Source organism: Camponotus floridanus, unplaced genomic scaffold (assembly GCF_003227725.1).
Source record: "Camponotus floridanus strain SB8 unplaced genomic scaffold, Cflo_v7.5 scaffold20, whole genome shotgun sequence".
Taxonomy (NCBI): Eukaryota; Metazoa; Arthropoda; class Insecta; order Hymenoptera; family Formicidae; genus Camponotus; species Camponotus floridanus.
This window is the reverse complement of record NW_020229326.1, coordinates 2,396,977-2,411,806: the sequence shown is the minus strand read 5'-3', so window position 1 is coordinate 2,411,806 and position 14,830 is coordinate 2,396,977. Positions and strand designations below refer to the sequence as shown.

At 31.9% G+C, this 14,830-nt stretch overlaps 3 protein-coding genes across 5 annotated transcripts; 2 read left to right on the top strand and 1 right to left on the bottom strand.

Moving 5' to 3' along the window:
- Nucleotides 1-7,256, top strand: LOC105252470 (zinc finger protein DZIP1). The gene is made up of 9 exons (XM_011259852.3): nucleotides 1-315; nucleotides 390-757; nucleotides 909-1,256; nucleotides 1,328-1,444; nucleotides 1,547-2,822; nucleotides 2,891-3,431; nucleotides 3,545-3,665; nucleotides 3,749-4,069; nucleotides 7,157-7,256. Exons 1-8 carry the CDS (start codon nucleotides 195-197, stop codon nucleotides 4,052-4,054), a joined length of 3,198 nt encoding a protein of 1,065 aa, XP_011258154.2. The 5' UTR covers nucleotides 1-194; the 3' UTR covers nucleotides 4,055-4,069; nucleotides 7,157-7,256.
- LOC105252469 (leucine-rich repeat and guanylate kinase domain-containing protein-like) lies at nucleotides 4,096-8,414 on the bottom strand. Its single transcript, XM_011259847.3, has 13 exons — nucleotides 8,219-8,414; nucleotides 7,864-8,145; nucleotides 7,450-7,748; nucleotides 7,103-7,307; nucleotides 6,820-7,023; nucleotides 6,518-6,733; nucleotides 6,058-6,214; nucleotides 5,667-5,959; nucleotides 5,364-5,585; nucleotides 5,141-5,302; nucleotides 4,823-4,948; nucleotides 4,568-4,734; nucleotides 4,096-4,492 (listed from the first exon to the last, which is right to left on the bottom strand). The coding sequence occupies exons 1-13, from the start codon at nucleotides 8,321-8,323 to the stop codon at nucleotides 4,441-4,443; spliced, it is 2,490 nt and encodes an 829-aa protein (XP_011258149.2). The 5' UTR covers nucleotides 8,324-8,414; the 3' UTR covers nucleotides 4,096-4,440.
- A 347-nt stretch (nucleotides 8,415-8,761) lies between these two features.
- On the top strand, nucleotides 8,762-14,788 carry LOC105252471. Of its 3 annotated transcripts, none has more exons than XM_011259854.3 (5): nucleotides 8,762-8,954; nucleotides 12,239-12,834; nucleotides 12,946-13,112; nucleotides 13,288-13,471; nucleotides 13,885-14,788. In XM_011259854.3, the coding sequence occupies exons 2-5, from the start codon at nucleotides 12,253-12,255 to the stop codon at nucleotides 14,074-14,076; spliced, it is 1,125 nt and encodes a 374-aa protein (XP_011258156.1). In that variant the 5' UTR covers nucleotides 8,762-8,954; nucleotides 12,239-12,252; the 3' UTR covers nucleotides 14,077-14,788. The 3 variants fall into 3 exon arrangements, with proteins under 3 accessions (XP_011258156.1, XP_025264066.1, XP_011258155.1); XM_025408281.1 differs by having other exon boundaries at nucleotides 8,763-8,946; XM_011259853.3 differs by having other exon boundaries at nucleotides 8,763-9,115.
- Nucleotides 14,789-14,830: the final 42 nt, after the last annotated feature.

Sequence of the window (14,830 nt, the reverse complement as noted above, 5' to 3'; positions counted from 1 at the left end):
CACTTGCAGTGTGTCATGTTAAATTGTAATTGTAAATGAAATTGTGCACAACAATATTATATAAATAATCATGCTTACCAGTGAAAATTTCCGACAAACATATAATCATGAATATATAAATACATATATATACGTGAACGTGGTGAAATAAGACCTTTTGTCTCTTACTATGTAAATAGATCTATCAAAATATAATGGCATTCTCATTTAGAGCCGGCACTAATTGGTGTCACGATTTTCCGAAACTGGCCAGAGAGTCAGGATTTTATTTTAATATGCATGGATCCAGAGTACGAGTTGATTGGAATCGCATAAGTATAAATATTATTATTCAACTCATTGCCTTTATTATTACAAGTTACTAATTTATTTGTCTTTTTTTTTTACAGACACTATAGACATAGATAGACTCATACGCGAGAGAGATTTCTCAAGTATTGAAGAAAACATTAATAACGTAATAGATTATTCTCTGGAAAGCGAGTATGATGTCAAGATTTTAGATTCTAATTTTGTTAAACTATTCAGACTTGCACAACTATCGGTCGAGTATTTATTATATTGTAAACAGTATTTGGATCATAGCGTAATAATACTGAAAGATGAATTAAGACAGAAAATAGAACAAAATGTTAGTATGAAAAAAGAAATTGCTACTTTGGAAGATACTATAAAAAATTTAAAAGATAAATCAAAGGAAAAACGTAAATTAATTGAAGCCAACATTGGTGAAATTTCCAATGGAGAAATTTTCAAGGTATAAAGTGCTTTTTATATAAATTGTTATTTATCTGTGTACATAAGAATAAATATGAATGAAATATAAATGAAAATATATGAATAAGATAAATTTTATTAATATTTTAGCTGATTATATTATTCTTAAGACAGAATTGTTTATTTTATAGTGCCCACATTGCCCAAAAACATTTGTACGTGCTATATTTGTAAACGCTCATATAGCGCGTAAACATTCGTATGTATCGGACATGAGTGTAACAATATCGCCTGTGCATGAACATTATCGAGTAGAAACGGAAAAATTACACAATGAGATAAAAACATTGAAAGAAAGACTCAATCAAACTGAAAGAGTAATAAGAAATGAGTCTGATAAATTGCTGGATAACACAGAGGATTATGCAAAAAATACAAGTAAAAATGAATATATCAACAAATTAGATAGGTTTCAAGAGCAAAGAAAATATCAAGAAGATATAAAAAGTTTAAAAAGCATGCTGTTTGATGAGATACATGTAAGTTAATAATTTCATCTTTTTATAAAATATTTTTTATAAAATAAGTATCTTTCTTTCATATAAAATAGGCACTAAGAGAAAAAGATCATGTCGTAAATGAGAGCATCTTGGAAACGAATATAAGAACTTTGATCAGTCAACAAGAGAAAGAAATTGATGGTTTAAGAAATCAACTTCTTGAAAGAGTAAGAAAGAGAAATCCTCTTAATAATATCATACATTAAAAATCTTCTATTAATATCATATATTAAAATTATGTCTTTTTCAAAATTTTATCATTGTTTTAGTTGACTCCAGGTATGGAAAATATGCAAATTAAACTGCAAACTCAAGAAAATTATTGGAAAGCCAAGATAGAGGATATGGAAGCTCAACATCATCAGGATATCGAAAGATTGACCACAGAACTAAAAGTAACTCAGCAAACAGCTGATCGTATAAAATCTGAGTATGCATCTAAAGTACATGATTTGGAAAAGCAGTCTATGAATCAATCCAATATGTTGGTGGAACAAAGAAAGCAATTAAATAATTTGTCACTTGAGATTAATAATTCACAAACACAGAGCAATAGTTATAAGACTAGGAAAAAGGATATAGTAGAAGAATTCCATAAATCTCCTTTGTTAAAAATAAGACGCGCTAACAATTGTAATGATACTGAAATTGATGGCAAGAATTTAAATAGTATTGAACATGCCGAGATAATCATTGAAGATGTCGGTAGTGAATCTAGTCAAGAATATAGAGATAAGCCAATATCAATCGCAGTACAATATGAGCCTAATAAAAATGATTCTATAAGAAATAAAGATAACAAAAAACTTGATTCTAGCAAGATTGTGGAACATGTTATAAAATCCAATCTGAAAAATACAGAAAAAACAGAAGTTAAAAAGTTAAAACATAAAGTAAAACACGATACATTGAATGATGTAAATAAAATAACTGATTGTACAAGTAAGAGCTTCAATACCAAACAAAACATTTGTGTTAATGTAAATAGAAAGTACCTAGATATTACAAATGTTGAAAAAGAAAGAATATTACATTCTAATGATATGACAAATGATAAAAAATCTGAGTTTTTGGAAAAGCATAGTGTAAGTTCTATTACAGAGTCTGAATCTTCATCATTGATGTCAGAATCAAGATCTGATAGTGTGAGTGTTACAGAAGACGATGACGTCACAGTAAAAAAATATGAAATACCTATAGTTAAGTCTCCCAGTATCAGAAAGATGTCAATACAAGAAAATGCACAAAGTATGTTAGATAACCGATTGAGAGATTTAGGAATTGATCCAGAGTGGCAGGGAATACCTGCAGCAACATTTAAGCAGAAAATGGAAATTATAAAACACCAGCAAAATATTAATGCAAAAAAACTAGATCGATACAATCAAATAAAACAAAAAATACTTGAAAATGTTCTTCAAAGAATATCAATAAATTGTAATGAATCAAAATATTCTACGCTTGCGAAAAATTCTCCATCAAATAAATCAGGTACTCAAGTGAAATTAAAGGCTTGGAAAGCATTTAGTAGTCACAAAGACAACGGTAATTTTATTATATATTTGCTGTATAAAATTCTGGCATACAGAAAGTTAATATACTTTTTTTTTTAGATAAATATACATCTATTCAGAGAACAGAAAACACAACGCCTTCGAAATTGCATCTAAGACAGAAGATTGACCTTCTTCCTAAAAGATATAAAGATGACGAGACTTATGAGAATACGCGCGAATCAAAGAGAAATGAAGCAGATATTTACATCAGTCCAAAAGTGGCTTCAACATATCCAAAATTGATTCGAAATATTTCCTCCGCGAGTTCTATTGAATCTCAGGAAGATATAAAACAGATTCCATCTACAAAGATAATTGTATCTGATATTAATATGCGCAAAATAAATTCTCCGATCAGAAAACAAGTAGTGTCGAAATTTTCGGAAAATAACGATGCGGATAATACAATCATACAACAAGACGATTCAATTGTATCTCCGAAAAATAGTAAAAGTGTCCTAAAACCGATGAGTGGTTCAGTTGGTAGTTTGGTAAAGAAAAAAGTTTTATTCGATTTAGATGACAGAAAAGAGAATACGATGTTGGAAACCGATCAAAGAAAGGACCAAATGAATAATAATGATTGGAATATTTCGAGGTATTATTATTTTATTATTATCTTCGCTTTTAATTTTATTCTATGTTATCTAAGAATATATCTAAAAATATTTTCAAATACATATAACTAATTTATATTGTTTTTCTATTCAGTTCTCCTGAGAGGATAGAATATGGATTACAGAAAGAGAAATCTATGAGCACGAGCAATATCATCTTGAAAACTTCGCAAAGTGATAAAATCGCGGAAATATCAAAGAAGATACAGGAACAAGTGAGAACACATATATATCATACCATTCTATGTAAAATTAATATACTGTCTAAAACAATATTGTTATATAAAATATTTTTTAGTTGAGCATCGCAAGAAAACCACCTGCAGGATCAGTTGAAACGATTTTTCGATCCAACACAAACTTACAGGATCTAGCAAACTATAATGCAGAAAATGATTTATTGAAATCGATCAGTCTTACGAGCTCGATCTCAGACAATCCAGTGCGAAATATTATTACGAGTCCAAAAGCGAAAGGTAGTATAGTTCCACAACCTGCCCCACGAACTCTGAAAGATAAAGACCTTACTATTGTCCAACATAAAAGTGAATTAAAGTACTCTGATTTGGATTCGGATATAGATGAAATCTTACAGATGGAATAAGATGTTTTATATCAGGTATATATTTTTCATTTTTTCTTTAAAATTTTTCCTTAAAATTTAAATATCAGCTTTTAAAGAAAAAGTGAAAAAAAATTATGCGTTAATTTTATCCAGGAGTGTGTACACAGTCACACATACACATCCATACACACCTATATAAATATATTGTATATAAATTATCATCACAATCTCTTCCTCCGTTGATGTCACAGCTGATATAGATCTAATGTACAGTTTACTGTATAATTTTTATACACACATATATATATGACCAGTATATAAAAATACATGTTTACAAGTAGATAAACGAATACAAATTTTATATAATACATTTTATTTAATATGCACTTATATATGGCTTTTGTTGGGCTCTTTGGTTACATATTTTATTGCATTTTAAATATTGATTGGTGTTGTAGTTTTGATGTTGACATATTGCTGCAACAGATAAATTTCTTTGTAGAAAATGAGGTTAAATTAAGACTTTTTACAAAGATTGTATTATATACTGACCCTCTAATTTCATTAATGATATTTCCAAGTTCGATGGGAATCGCTATCTGTCTAAAATGCTCAATTTCTGACAAAAAGATTGGTTTCTTATAAGGTTGACTCTTGTATAATTCATGAATGAGATCATTTAAGGAGTTAAAGGCTTGTGCATAATTATCCATGAGTAACTGCAACAAAAATAATACCATAAAATTTAAAGTACAATTACATTAAATACAATAAGACTGATATGTGAGAACAATGTATTGTACTCACTATTGAAGTAAAATAACCAGGATGACTTTCATGATAATCCAAGTACAATTTTCTAGTTTTTAGAACAAGTTCAACATATATATTTTTTAATATTCTTGCTCTTTCATATATTGTCTTTTCTTGGTACTATATATGAAAGTTATATTCTGTTATTTACACTATAATACTTTCTTGGACAATTCTATTTTTATTATTTCATATATTTATAGGAAATCTTTATTCAAATTTTGAATATTTCACGTATGAAAAAATTATGCTCTATATCTTATATCGAAAAATAACAAAAGAAATTTTCGAAAAAATATTTCAAATACGTACTATCTCCATTTCTTCTTCGGAAGACATCGATTCGCTAAGATCATTATCATTGAGTGTATTCTTTATCAATGTATTTCGACGACGTAACATTCTTGATCTATGCATTTTACGTTTCGTCTTTTCATCATCAATGATAATGTTTGATTTCTCATCTAGTAATACCTATTTAATTCGATATCAATGACAAAGCGTTCAAAATTCTGTTTAAAATTCTACTTCATACTTTTAATCCTTTTGCATCATGCTTTTCTTCAGACAATAGATGATCGTTTTCACTTTCCGTTTTTGTAAGTGCACGTTTTGTTTCTTGTACCTCTAGTTCGCTCCTTTGTATTATGATTTTTGGTAACATCGTTTTACTTTGCAATATTATATCGGTCGTTGTCGCCCCATTTTGCGGTCTTACGCTGATGCTGTGACTTGGAAATTCTAAACGGCACATTATCTAAATAATATATATGCATACATTTACAATTTTTATATAATTTTTTGCCTCTCATAGAAAATTGTATTGGATGAGACAAACCTCGTTCAAAATTTCTTTGACGAAATTTAATATACAACTTGCAGTTTCTGCTTCCTTATCTTCCCAATATTTACCAATTTTTACAACTAACAAATTTTCCACGCTGTCCTTGATCCATGTGTGAACATCAAACTTTTCTTGTATCCATTCTCTGTGAAGATCCACACTCTGTGTGAGTACCAAGATCGGCTGGACGTTTGAATAGCGTTTAGAGATTTCCGTAACCGCATATAGATTCATTTGAGTAAGCCCAATTTTATTTTCAGATATTAACAGACTGATTTGATTCGTATCTGTGAAAAAAATATATTCTATAAATGCATATGTATTTCTATAAATGTTTGTTTAATAATTTTATGCGGGTCAATCTAAGCAATATCACGTTACTAACGGAATCCATAACTTTCACCCAACAAATCTAAAATAACTAAAAATTCGCCACGTCGCGCTAAATCGTTAAATTCTTCCCGGTTTACAAGAATATAAGCGTTACGTTCGTCATCATATTCGCATATTTCTTTTGTAGTATGCCAACGACAGTATTTTATCTGCAAGAGGGAGATCGCATCTTTTTGTCTTAAAAATATTTAGAAAAATATATGTATGTATATATATATATATATATATATATATATATATATATATATATATATATTTGGCATCCATCTTCAAATTTTTTTTTAAATTTAAAATTTTTAAATTTGAAAAAAGAAGGATACCAAGTGAACTTATTTCCAGACCTATGTTTATATAGTTTTTCTTCCTTGTTTTTGAGTCCCGAAATACTGCGGGCGATTTTCCGGATACTGTGTATATATATATGTATATTTATTTATTTATTTATTTATTACTTTATCAGGAATTGTTTGAGCCAGATATAGAGCCAATTCCATTTTCTTCAGCGCCGATGGTCCTGTTAATATTATCAGAGGAGGACTGATTTCGTCATAAGGTTGCACATGATCGTCTGTTTTGCTGATATTTAACTGCTCCAGTAATATTAATTTTGCTACTTTACGGGCGGCTATCAAATCTATCGGCGATGCAAATAGTGTAGCTGACGTTACCTGAGAAATATCTGTGTATATTCGACATGGTTGTACATAATGTATACTTGGCTGTATATTTTTTAATTGAAATCGCTCGACTTCACCTTTTCCGTTATAAATACTTCAACACCATCGATAAATCTAATACTGGGTATGGAAGATATTAGCATGTTTCGATAATTAGGCCATTTCGTGCAGGTGTTACCTGTCAAATCTACCTCATCTATCATGCCCTTCAGATTCAGTACTTCCAACAGATCGGAAATTTTATTAAATTTTAAATCTATGTAACGTAAATTGTACGCATCCTAATTGTGACATGTAATTGCATAATTATTTGTTGAAACGAAATTTGTGAAAATTCGAATTTTCAAGTTTCGTGATTACTTTAAAAAATTTCAAAGTCGATAATCTATTGTATCCTAGAATTATTATTTGTAGGTGAGGCAACGTGTTTATACCACGACCGGATATAGCGGATTTAAAGGACGTTATACAATTGCCTTCTAAATTCAATTCCCGGATATTCAAACCGTCCAAATTTTTAATGCATTCGATAAGGTTGTAAGACAAGTTTAAATATTGCAAGTATCTAAAATAGATCAAGTAATACAATGTACAATCTGTGGAAACGCACACCTTATATGTATGTCAATTATAATTATACCATATATATATATATATATATATATATATATATATATATATATATATACACACATACACATATATACCTTAAATTTTCTAAACCAGAAATGTTTTCTATAACATTGTGAGATAAATTTAACTTGACAATGCTCCAACAATTTTTTAAGCCACCTATATCCGTCATGCGATTATATGATAAATTTACATAAGTAAGATACCAAGGAGGTGCGAAATTTGACAAACGTTTAATCTTATTGTGCGATGCGTTTATATACATCAGATATGGGAGACTGTCCAGGAATGATAAACATGATATATTGTTATACGCGATATTAATGTATTGTAAGTATCGATGATACTGTAACATAGTGACGTCTGTCAGATTCTGAAAAGAGAGAAGTAGCATAAACAGTAGCATTTCTTTGGAAATTTATTACTAGTTTATATTATTTAATTGTAAAGAGGAAGAGAGATAAGGAGAAATATGAATTTTTTAATACCCTGTTCTTCAGGACACATTTACCGAGAATGTAAAGACCATTTTCGGGTGATTTTGTTAAAAAGGATAAACCGGTGCCTATTAATCTGTCGGACAAGACACCGCAGCATTCTCTATTATCGAAGGATATCTCGTTTGGTCTTATCTGTATCACGGGCGATTTGTTGTCTTCCCACAAGTCTGAATCCAGAGCATAACCTCCCCAATCGCTATCGATAATTTGTCGTTTTTGCTCGTGATCAACAGAGACGGATTTGCATCCGTACGATTCAGATGTGCAGATCTTTGCAAAGGATATAGAATTATTCGAATTGAAAGTTTAATTAAGGAAATCTACGAGAGACATAAAATAATACATTTGGAGCCGAAGCAGTCGACGATATTCGCGGAGAGTTTTTCATAGAAATATCTTGTAACTTTTCACACGAAACATTTCTACCCTCCAAACTATTTTCGCACATCTTATTGCTTTTATAATATTTGTTGGATATTTTTTAAAAATATATAAATTTCTTAATAATTTATGTAAGATAAAGAAGCGAAGATAGTCGATGCTTGCGTCAGCTATTCTGAACAATCCAAAGATGGCTCTTCTTAAATGCATCTATCGATAAAAAATATTAATTTAAAGACAGATATTTCATTTTTGCTTCAATTAATAAAACGTAATAAACCTGAATATTAAAAATGTCGATTAACGAGATTAAGGGGAGATTTGCGAAGTTGCAAAAATGTTTTCAATTGATGACAATTAGATCAGTAAGATTGAACAATTTCGAAAAAGAAAAACCCGCGCTTTTGAACGTAGCCATATTGCTCTTTGCGATTGGTCGTCCACCGCGCATCCCACTATGCGCATCCCATCGCGTTGCCTTTCTTGTATCTTTTCATGCTATTTCATAGGTCGTTTCGGGTTTCGGCGCATTTCAGTTGATTTCCGGCCGCATTTCTCGTTCGGAGTATCGTGGGCTCGCGCGAAGTCTGTGTTGTTTGCGTTATAGTTGATTTACGGATCGCGAGTGGACAATCGAACAAAAAGTTGAACAAAAAGTGCGCGGATCAGAAGCACGTCATCGCGGAACGTGTAAATACGTGCGAGAAATCTTCGCATATATATATATATATATATCTAGAATAAGACGTAGAGAAAGAGAGGAAGAGAAAGAGAGAGAGAGAGAGAGGGAAAGAGCAAGAGCGAGAACGCAAGACTGCAAAAATGTCAGAGATTGACGCAAAAGTGAATATGTCGCTCGGTAAGTGGCCAGAGTCCCAACAATTTAACGATTTTGCCAGTAATCCTGGATGAACGTATAGCAGCGTACAGTTTGCAAGCACATTGTCCTCCCCCAAGACCCATACGAATGATGAACGACAAAATGGCGTCAGCGTACATGTGCACATAGAGTATCTGCATTTGTTTCCTTTATATATATCTGGTTTCTCACATCGTATCCCGTCTCTTCCCGACGAAAATAATGGAAGCGAGAAGGTATATAACGAAAACGACGATGACCTCTGCAAAGGCGCATTAGTGCATTAAATGAAAAATAATCCTTAATATTCTTGAAGAAGAAACGATATAGGAAAATGGAGTTTGCCGCAATTTCCTTCTCACACTGTCGCTTTGCGTAACCGTAATCTTATTTTGCCGTTAACTCAACGATCGCGATCTCTTTCAAAGTCAGGTCGTGAATTTGTTGCAATCAGAAAGGAAGGGAGGCTGGGAAATTCGAGCAACATACTAAAGGAAGCGGTACGGGAATTTATCGCTCGTATTAAACAATTTGTAAGATTACTTGTAATTTATTTGACCTTCAGGAAGAGAAGAATGCTGCGAATAAGTTGACGAAATACTAAGGAACGATTCGACTATCTATGCCAGAAGGTTTTCATGAGAAGAATCATTTCGCTTTCGTCACATTTCGCAATTGCTGTTAGGGATTTTGCTGACTTTAGAAAGAGGACATCTACAAAGTACAAAGACGTTGATGTACGAGAAATGTGACAGAAGTATCAAGAAGTGATTTTTTTTTTATCAGGGATATAGACAAAGAGTTTGTAAAAGCATTGATTTACATTTATCTTAAGTCTATATAGTCTCTTCTATCTCTTTTTTCTCAGGAAGAAAGGAATATTTACGATAAGATGTATCGACAGGAAATTTGATAAAAACAGAATGGAGAATCAGGACTATCAGAATTTTTCTGCGTATGGATTAACATATGGCGAGATTTTATATTGCTCTGCATATGCTAGACTTGTTAATCAACTGGACTTTGATCGTATAAAAATGGACACAAAATGAACCTGTTATAATCATTTCAAAATGCACTATTATAATTATATTACGATTTTCTATGATAGGAAATGTGCTGATTAATATTACATGTCGTCATTTTGGAATATAATTCTATAACCATTTCGAAAATTATGGTTTTGCTTCGACTTCCAACAGTGAACTTCGATAATTCCAGCATCATCTAAGGATTATAGAGATAGAATCCGGAAATTGCAGTGAAGGGATCATCTTAATTTATGTTGTTACTGACAAACAATATGTTTACCATACCCAAAACCCAAACCATGGACGATATATCTACCGTTACGATTACAATTCATTGTAATACGTATCGCTAATTCTACATTATTCCGATTTCAATTAATTAAAAATTATCGATGGATCAGAGAATGGTTCCTTAACAATATGATACCTCGAATATTATGACTTCGGTGCGCTTCCTTTTTAACAAAAGACAAAAGACCGGACTCACGAAAGGGAGTTAAAAGCACGCCATGCAATCGTGTATGACTCATCCTTGACGAAGATTTTACATTCTCGTCATGCGCGGAACAAGAGCGAGATATTACGTAATATAATATTTTTATCCGTTGCATCGTTGACGAATCTCTTATCGATAAGCGACAAATGTGGGAAGTGTGACATTTTCTCACGATGCACGATACGATTTTGTCTGTCGACCATCGGCAAGAGGCTAACATGTAACGGGAGCACGTTGCGCGCGCGAAGATTAGATTTATTTCGGTTTCATTTTACGACGAATACGTGTGAAGGAGAAACTGCAGTGGGATAAATCAAATCTGGATCAAGTTTTAATTTCGCTTTTTTAATCTATGGGACGACAAAGTTACTTCACTATATATAATATATAATATTTACTGGCAATCTGAAAATGCAGGTACTCTGTACGCAAGTCGATTTTAATATTGTTTTATGATGAGAGAGAAAATGCGCACTCTAATACTTGCAAACACTCCCTGGGAAGAAACTTGTATATTTATGAATTAGTTGTCTATATCAGAATTTAACGGGGCATTATTTATTTATGTGGGCTTCTTGAAAATCTTCCAAGGTCCAGGAAAAATATTTTAGAAGTATTGTGTATAGAAGAGGTAACAATCGAATCGGAGGACTTACAAGAAGAATTACAATTAGCTACTACATAGCTACTATTTAGAACTCATAGAAATTTATATAAAGAATGAAAGGAAGACAGTCACGCAAAGAGAGGGGGAGAGAAAGAAACATAACTCGCAAGAAATATAATTAATAATTTCTGCATGAGGAGCAATAATTAAGTGAAGAATTATGAACAGCAACATTTCCCTGATTGCACATCATTCCGGAATAATCCATAAAGCAGCGAATGATAAATGGAGATAAAAATTTATGAATACTGCAACGACGCGAGGAAAATTTATGTTACACATGAATATCTTTTTAATAGTTTAATCGTGCTCCGAAAAAACATTACTTTTCTTAAATGAGATTATAAGAATGAATAATTTCTTTCGTTTTAAATTTTGTGCCGTTTTTTAAATATTTTACTTTTTATTAAATTATAATTTTAATAGAATTTTGGTCAAGTAAAAGCGATTCTTGTATTCTTTCATTTCCGCGAGTGTTTCTTTCTAAATTAGTACTTTTTTTATTACTTGATTATTTTTATATTGTAGTTTTATATTATACAGATAAAATTTTTTTCAGAAAAATAATCATATATTAACTTAACAATTAGAATCTTTTATATTTAATTTTTTTATAATAAATTAAAACAGATATAATCACAAAGATTCTATGTAACGCCTACGCAAGAATATCTTTGTAGACAAAGACTTTGGAATTGTGAACACAATATGATATTTCTTCTCGTCAACGTTGGATACGTGCTGAAATGATAATTTGAAACAAAAAATATTTATTTGAGAAATCGCGCTCCTCTGTTGGAATTAAAATGCATCGAGAATTCTATTATTAAACGTTTCGAATTACAGTTTCATAAACATTAGAGATCCACCATCTCGCCGTACGTTTGCCGTACGCATAATTAAATATTGCGCATTTTCTTCCTTTTAAGATGAAATCATAAAGATGGAGAAAAAGGAGAAAAAGAAAAAGAATGCGGCGGCGAATGGAAAAAGCGGCGGTCCCAAACGCAATCGTGGTGCTATAAGAAGCCGAGCCGGATTTAGAGGGAGAGGCGCAAGAATCAAACGGGGCAATGTCGGAGTCATCATGAAGAAACAGCAGCAGCAACAGACTTGGCAACGCAATGCGAATAATACGAATAACATTCGCGGTTTCGCCAAGAATCGCTTTAAGAAGAATCTCGGCAATCTCACGAGATCGCGCAGCAATTTGAGTTTGAACCAGAAAACGAACGCGAGAGGTGCGTTCAATGTGCGCCGTGGCAGAGGCAATAGATTCTCCGGTTTGACTCGTAGCAGAAGTCGCACTAATCTAACGTTCAATCAGGGCGGCTTCTTTACGAGTAACAAGAGTCCGTTAAAAAGAACGAGCAGTTTGCCCAATCTACGAGATCCGAATTCTGTCCATAATCGCTTGGGATATCAAAGTCCCGCTCAGATTGCCTATCGGAATCGTGTGAAACGCGCGAAGCAGCTGCTGTTACAGAGACAGAATCAAAGGCTGAACTTGCAGAATCAATTCAGAGTGAGTTGAAAAAAGATATATATATATATATATATATATATATATATATATATATGCTATACATGTGATATATACAAGATACTAATAAAATATATGTATGTATTATTACAGCTGGCACAGACCGGACAAAAGACTCTACTCTCTATGCAACCAAGAACTTTGGGAAGGCAACAGATATTAACGTCGCAACGTCGCTTCACAACCGGTGGACTGCGATCCGATCAAATCGCTCGTGCGCAGAGACGGGCGCAATATGAACAAAAATTGATGAGAATGAAGTAAATTATAATTCGTCAAATGAATTTCACAGCTTGGTTATTCTTCCATATATGTGCAATCACAAATTATAGAGAAAAATATCGATTTAAATTTTTCTAATCTAAATTTATTTCTCGATAATGTAGAAAAAATTAATTATCTTTTTGCGATATCTTAAATACATTAATATTGTAGCTCTGCCCGATTAACTCCCACTCCAAATGTCAACTTCATGTGTACATTGGGAAGCGAGTACACACCTACCGCCACACGTCAACGATCACTCGCTCAGAGTCGACACACTGCGACCATTGGTAGCATGCGACAACTGCCCAGAGGACGTTCGCCATACAGACAAAGCGCACAGGGTGTTAATATGGTAATAAATTTTGTTTTAAAGTTTTTTTCTCTTAACTCTCTAAAAGTGAATCAGTGTATTATCATTGTAATCAGTGCTGTACTTATAACTGCTTGTAATCAATGAGTATTTACTGTTTTTCAGTGATAATACACTGATTCACTCTAGTGAAAGTAGTATATATACTAATCAGTGCTGTACTTATAACTGCTTGTAATCGGTGAGTATTTACTGTTTTTCAGTGATAATACACTGAAAAACAGTAAATACTCAATGATTACAAGCAGTTATAAGTACAGCACTAATTACAGTGATAATACACTGATTCACTTTTAGAGAGAAAATATGTCTTTTTTTTTCATCTTAAATATTCATTTTTTTAAATTCAAATACGAATAATATCTACGACAGATATATTTATCATAATTCCCCAGGTTGGTCGAGCACCATTATTTGGCCGACAACGCTCGAGATCAAGGTCACGATCACGTTCAGGCACGCACAACACAACCACATCCGATTCCAGTGGAGACGTCGATGATCGCAGATTCAGCGAAGTTATGTACAGCTTATCGGGAAATCTTGGCGTTACAGGGCGAACTCTTAATGATCGGTTTAGCTTTTAACTAGTATATCGAAAACTTTATATTGAAAGATTTATTGATAATCTATTAATGATAATTTACTGGTAATATCAAAAACAAAGAGAGAGTAACTTTTGTTTTTTAATAACATAGATAAAAATGTTTCTTTTTCTATATAAACATTATTAATAACAATGCAATGCGCGCAATGCATTAATTAACACATCATAGTCTGCTTTTTTCTTTATTTTAATGCAAAAATTTAAAGCATCGCTTTTTAGCATTTGCACTGTTATGTGTACAAACTATTTGTAGGAAATATCACGAAAGGTAGCACTTTCATCTGAGATGTATGATAATAATACATATGGATAGTATGAAGAGGGATTTTCATCTATCATAATTAATGAAATCTCGATTTTTATCTGTGTGCAATACCTTTGTAAAATCTTCAGTATTTTTTATTACATAAAATATAGGAAGGAGAAGTATGTTATGTTTAAATACGTATAATAACATACACAGAGTGAAGTGAGAATTTGTTGAGAAAATTCGATATTTAGGATGAAAGTAAATCTTTAGTGTATATTACACTTGAATGTGTGTATAAAATAGATTGCTAATATCTTTTGAATGTACTTTCTTCTTGCTTTAAAAAATATATAAATCTTGACTACTGGGGTTGTTTTCATCTTTTCAAACTGATAGCGTTCTGTTTGATTGAATTAAATATAAAGCTATACATGCGCACACACGTGTATAATTTTTGTTATTTAATTTATAAGAATATATAAAA

Bases quoted from the DNA above. Each gene is read 5' to 3' on its own strand.
- LOC105252469 (XM_011259847.3), bottom strand. From the start codon at position 8,323: ATGTGCGAAAATAGTTTGGAGGGTAGAAATGTTTCGTGTGAAAAGTTA. The intron at 7,749-7,863 runs GTATTAAAAAAT...CTCTCTTTTCAG, and splicing joins AATGTGTCCTGAAGAACAGG to AATCTGACAGACGTCACTAT. The intron at 5,586-5,666 runs GTTTGTCTCATC...TATATTATTTAG, and splicing joins TCAAAGAAATTTTGAACGAG to ATAATGTGCCGTTTAGAATT.
- LOC105252471 (XM_011259853.3), top strand. From the start codon at position 9,079: ATGTCAGAGATTGACGCAAAAGTGAATATGTCGCTCG. The intron at 9,116-12,238 runs GTAAGTGGCCAG...CTTCCTTTTAAG, and splicing joins AAAAGTGAATATGTCGCTCG to ATGAAATCATAAAGATGGAG. The intron at 13,472-13,884 runs GTAATAAATTTT...ATAATTCCCCAG, and splicing joins GCGCACAGGGTGTTAATATG to GTTGGTCGAGCACCATTATT.
- LOC105252470 (XM_011259852.3), top strand. From the start codon at position 195: ATGGCATTCTCATTTAGAGCCGGCACTAATTGGTGTCACGATTTTCCG. The intron at 316-389 runs GTATAAATATTA...TTTTTTTTACAG, and splicing joins AGTTGATTGGAATCGCATAA to ACACTATAGACATAGATAGA. The intron at 3,432-3,544 runs GTATTATTATTT...TTTTCTATTCAG, and splicing joins AATGATTGGAATATTTCGAG to TTCTCCTGAGAGGATAGAAT.